This window comes from Saccostrea cucullata, unplaced genomic scaffold, assembly GCF_032062105.1.
Source record: "Saccostrea cucullata isolate Sc308-1 unplaced genomic scaffold, CSIRO_AGI_Scuc_v1 ctg4803, whole genome shotgun sequence".
Lineage (NCBI taxonomy): Eukaryota > Metazoa > Mollusca > Bivalvia > Ostreida > Ostreidae > Saccostrea > Saccostrea cuccullata.
In genome coordinates, this window is record NW_026931224.1 from 36,208 (window position 1) to 40,592 (window position 4,385).

The window sequence follows — 4,385 nt, forward strand, 5'->3', positions numbered from 1 at the left end:
TTAATAACCATAAGGTAAAGTATTATAAGAGGGTAACAATTGTCTCTTATCATACACAATTCTATACTTTTTCTCTAAAGGTTTGGTCAAGACCTCATGATCACGAGTCCTCTGGATTTTGTGGGGATAAAGTACTGTAACTTCCTCTATTTCTCCTTTGAGCATTTTTTCTAAAGTCTCTAGGGACACGATCTGGGAGGTTCGATAGTTGAGAGTGATTCCTTTGACTTTAAGGGTCTCGGTTCCTTTGGTCGTCCGGTAACCATAATTTTTAGGGCCTGCCGACATGAATTTGATAATGTGATCCCCGTCTAATTCGTCGGTCCATTCTCCTAAACTGTTGCCCAAGGTAGGATTAAAGGCTCCTTCCCGATGTTGATAAATGATACTGTCCGTATCGAAATAAAGGACCCGATCTCCTAAAGGTTGTAAAGTCTCGTAGGGGTGTAAGCGGGCATGCGCGGTGGTAAAACAAGCCAGGACCACGTTTCCAAAGGGACATTCTTCGACGAATTCCTGTTTGTCTTGATAATTCACTAGCATCTTGTCCTCATTGGGGTCCTCTTTATTGTCTAAGAGTTGCATGCCCTTGATGTCGAGAGTCGAATCTTGTAAAAGTTGCTGTAATTCCTCTTCTTCATCCAAGTATCTGGTTTTGGGTAATAACAAGCGTTGATCAAATTTTCCCCACAGACAATTTAAAAAGAGTTTAGCAATGGTTCTTCTCACTGGATTCTTCTCGAAACTGAGAATGTCCATCATGAATCCTTCTTTGTATAAGACTTGTCGAATGTAATCTTGTTCTTGTTCTGAGGTCTTACAGTCGGGGGGAAATCCGGACGCTTCCTGTTTGATCTTGAGGAAGGTATCGATGTAGGATCTGAATAAATCCTGTCTGCTTTCTTTAAAATGCCACACTTCGTAGATTCGATCTAAGGTATATCCCATGTCTAGGGCTTTATGTAATTCGGTTGTCACCCAAGTACCCGTGAGACTGCGTTCCTGGTCGGTGTGTTGACATCGATCTTGAGAAGTAGAGTCCTGTCGTTCGGCACACGTGCGACATAAGGGAAATAATAACTTGCCTCCCGTCCGATAAGGTAATACGGGGTGATAGAGGTCTCGGGGAGGTAAGACCCGACAGTGAATGAGGCCGAAATAACTTCTCACGTCCTGGAACTCGTCTGTGATGATCTCGGGATGCCCTACAGGAAAAGGTCTGTGTTTCAACACGTAAGGGTATAGGGAACAAACGTCCACGTATCTAATGTCCCCTTCCTCACAATATAATAGGGTGGCATTAGTCCGGCCTCCGTACAGGGCTTTTCGAGGGTTCAAAGGATCCGGAATGTCCAGGTCTCGTACAAAATGCTGTAAACTCACATCTCTTTGCACTTGCTGATCGAAATCGTGCTCCCAGATGCTACGGACGGTGTACCCCATGTCCTCCAAGGCCAAAGTCCTTCTGATGGTTTCCTCGTGTAATTGTTGGTAAGTAAATTGGGTCCGGTGAGGATGAGTTTCGGTCTGTAAACTGGGATAGCAGGTGGGGCATCCGTGCCAATAGCACCCGTAAAATTCGTAGACGGTGCGAGTCGCTTCTTGGTATCCGTCGACGGTATAATTTCCGATCTGGACTTCGCCCCCGTTTCTGGCATGTTGTATGTGACATCCGGTCTGTTGACTCATCCAGGTGAGCCACCGACAGGCTTTGGCCGAATATTGTCGTGCTGGTTGATACCCAAGGTTAGGAATGATGGCAATGGTTTCTTCAGGCAAGAATTGTCGACGGTAGGCTAAATTAGCAGCACTGGCAAAAGTGATGGATTCCTGGAAAGGGTCCACGTTGACCAAAGTCTTGAGGGTGGCTCTAAACTGTGCACAGAATCGTCGTAAAATGTCGACGTCGGAGATACAATACTCTACAAACTCTTTCTGGAAATCAAACACTTTTCCGGTCTGTTGTTCGTACCATTGGAAAAAGGCCTGTCGTCCACTGATAGACATTTCGTCGGGATTGTAGAAAGCTGCCGGTGGATAAGGTCCCACGTAATTCTGGTTCTGTTCCGTATTAAAAAAGTGGAGGAAATAGCCTTTCTTGAGTTCGGTGAATCCGAAAGCCGAGGGCATCTTGGCCAAAGCAAACGGTAAGAAATTATAAGAGTCGATGAATTTCAGTCCGCATATTTCCATGTACAAGATCTTACTGCCGTTCATGATGACGTTAGGTTTTAGGGGGGCAGAATGCACTAGGTAATTCAAAATGATTTGTCCGTCGTATCCTTTGAAGTTATGGGCGATGATGATGGCCTCGTCGTGTACTAAAGTGGAATTCTTAGTACCTGTAGTGGGTTGTAATAACCAGTCCATGAACTTCTTTAAGGTGTCTGGTCCTTTAAATAGGTGCTGACGAGGTCCCATGTGTTGACAATGAGGACAGGGCTGGTCTATGGGTAAGTGACCGCAATGTTGACAGACGCGGTGTGCCACACACAGATTAGGGATGTGAATGCCGGTTTCCTGAGTGCATTCGAAATCGAAATAGATGTAAAACTGTAAGGTGTTTTTCCCCTTCTTCTTCTTCTCGGGCTTCTGTTGAACGTAGCACTGATGATCGGCATCAACGATTTTCTTACAGATCTTACACTGTTTCTGTCCTCCGCACTTGTGATGAGGGAATAAAATCTTAGGTATCCAATGGACGACACTTCTTGCATCGTCCATTAAACTGCAGACAGTAGTGGTGGTTTTCTTACTATGGGGTCTTAAATGATTTTCATAGCAGGTCCTGTTCTTAAAAATTCCATGGCATTCCTGGCATTGAATATTGCTCCCGTCTTCGGGACATTTAGGGTGTCGTAAACAAAAGGGACAGCGATGAGGGCACTTGGTCCGATGGTCTGTGACATTCCTGTACCCCACATCGCAATGATCACAGTAATATTGGTTCCCCGTTACTCCCGGCATCGATAGGATGGCATCGTAATGATGGTCGTCTAACAAAATGTTCAAATAAGTTCCATTTCCAAAGCCTTTGTAGATAGGTTCTAAACAGAGTTTAGTGGAAGTGGACTTGAACTGAAATATTTTCAGTCGATACTGAGGAGCTAACACCTGTTGTAGCTTCGTCCACTCTGCAGATCCACAAGACTGATTGATATCACACTCGGCCTGTTCCATGAGGGCTATTGCTTCTCGTTTCTGGTCTAAGGACTCATGCGTTTCCATCGTTTTTCCCATTCGGGGTCTGGATGTTCCGGTTTTTGACTGTGTAATCGGTAGACGACGATGGCTCTAGCCAAACAAAATTTATCTCAGGGATTGTCGATCCGAACGATGGCTCTTTTATTATTCTTAAAAGTTTCCTTATTCACTTGTAGATGTTTGGTTCTGTCTCCACCACTTCCTTCCGGATACTTGACGTGAAACAGATCGAATTCCAGGGAGCCGTCACCCAGTTTGAACTCCTTTTTGGATTGTTGCACGGCTCCAATCTTGTCTAAAATGAGGTCTTCGTTTAAATGTTTACATTGCGTAAACTCGTACCAAATAGCTGAATCCAAAGAATTGTGGCGTAGGTTCAGGCGGAGGTAATCGTTAGGATAACACTGCATTTTAGATTTGACTGTTTGTAACATGTCTCTGAATAATCGCCGAACGAATCCTGTGTTTTCCTCTTCTGGAAATTCTTTGAAATGGACGATATATTTATTTTCATGCGCTTTAAATTTTGTAGAGCGCATTTCTCTATGCAGCCTCATCTGATAATACTTGGAAATGACCTTGGGTTTGGGTGGTGAATGGATAAGTGATTTTGGTCTCTCATGCGTCCTAGTCCTTTGTTGCTGTTGTCGTTGTTTTTCTAGTTGAGCTCTTCTCTGTAATAGTCTGGCATTTCTTTTCCTAAGCTCTAATTCTCGATCTTTATTTTCATGAAGAATTTGATCTAATTCTTTCTCCCGTAGTTGTCGTTGTCGATGTTGTTCTTGTAGAGCTCTTCTCTGTAATATTTTGGCATTTTTTTCCCGGAGTTTTAATTCTGGTTCTCTTTTCTCATAAAGAATTCGATCTAATTCTCTCTCCCTTCTTTTCCATTTTAATAATCGTTGAGCATGTAACTGTTTTTCTCTAGTAGAATCCATGCCCCCGGAGGGAGCTGGCTCTGACTGTAAAATGAGCCGAAAGTCGGAGAAAACCTGTATTTATACAGTGGATGACGTCACATTGCATAGGTAAGCTCGCTGACTAGACGTACACAGTACGATCAAAACGTAAGTCTATCGTATTTTTGCACACGATCCTAAACAAACCCATGCTATATAATCCAGCGCTGAACATTGACGATCATTCTGCGTGAGCACTTGGAATTCGACACAGGTAAAATG

The 4,385-nt window shown here is 43.7% G+C and overlaps 1 protein-coding gene across 1 annotated transcript; it reads right to left on the reverse strand.

Annotated features, from left to right (window-relative positions):
• LOC134231870 (uncharacterized) lies at positions 1–3,228 on the reverse strand. The gene is made up of 2 exons (XM_062713837.1): positions 2,412–3,228; positions 1–2,249 (listed from the first exon to the last, which is right to left on the reverse strand). Exons 1-2 carry the CDS (start codon positions 3,226–3,228, stop codon positions 1–3), a joined length of 3,066 nt encoding a protein of 1,021 aa, XP_062569821.1.
• Between the last annotated feature and the right edge of the window lie 1,157 nt (positions 3,229–4,385).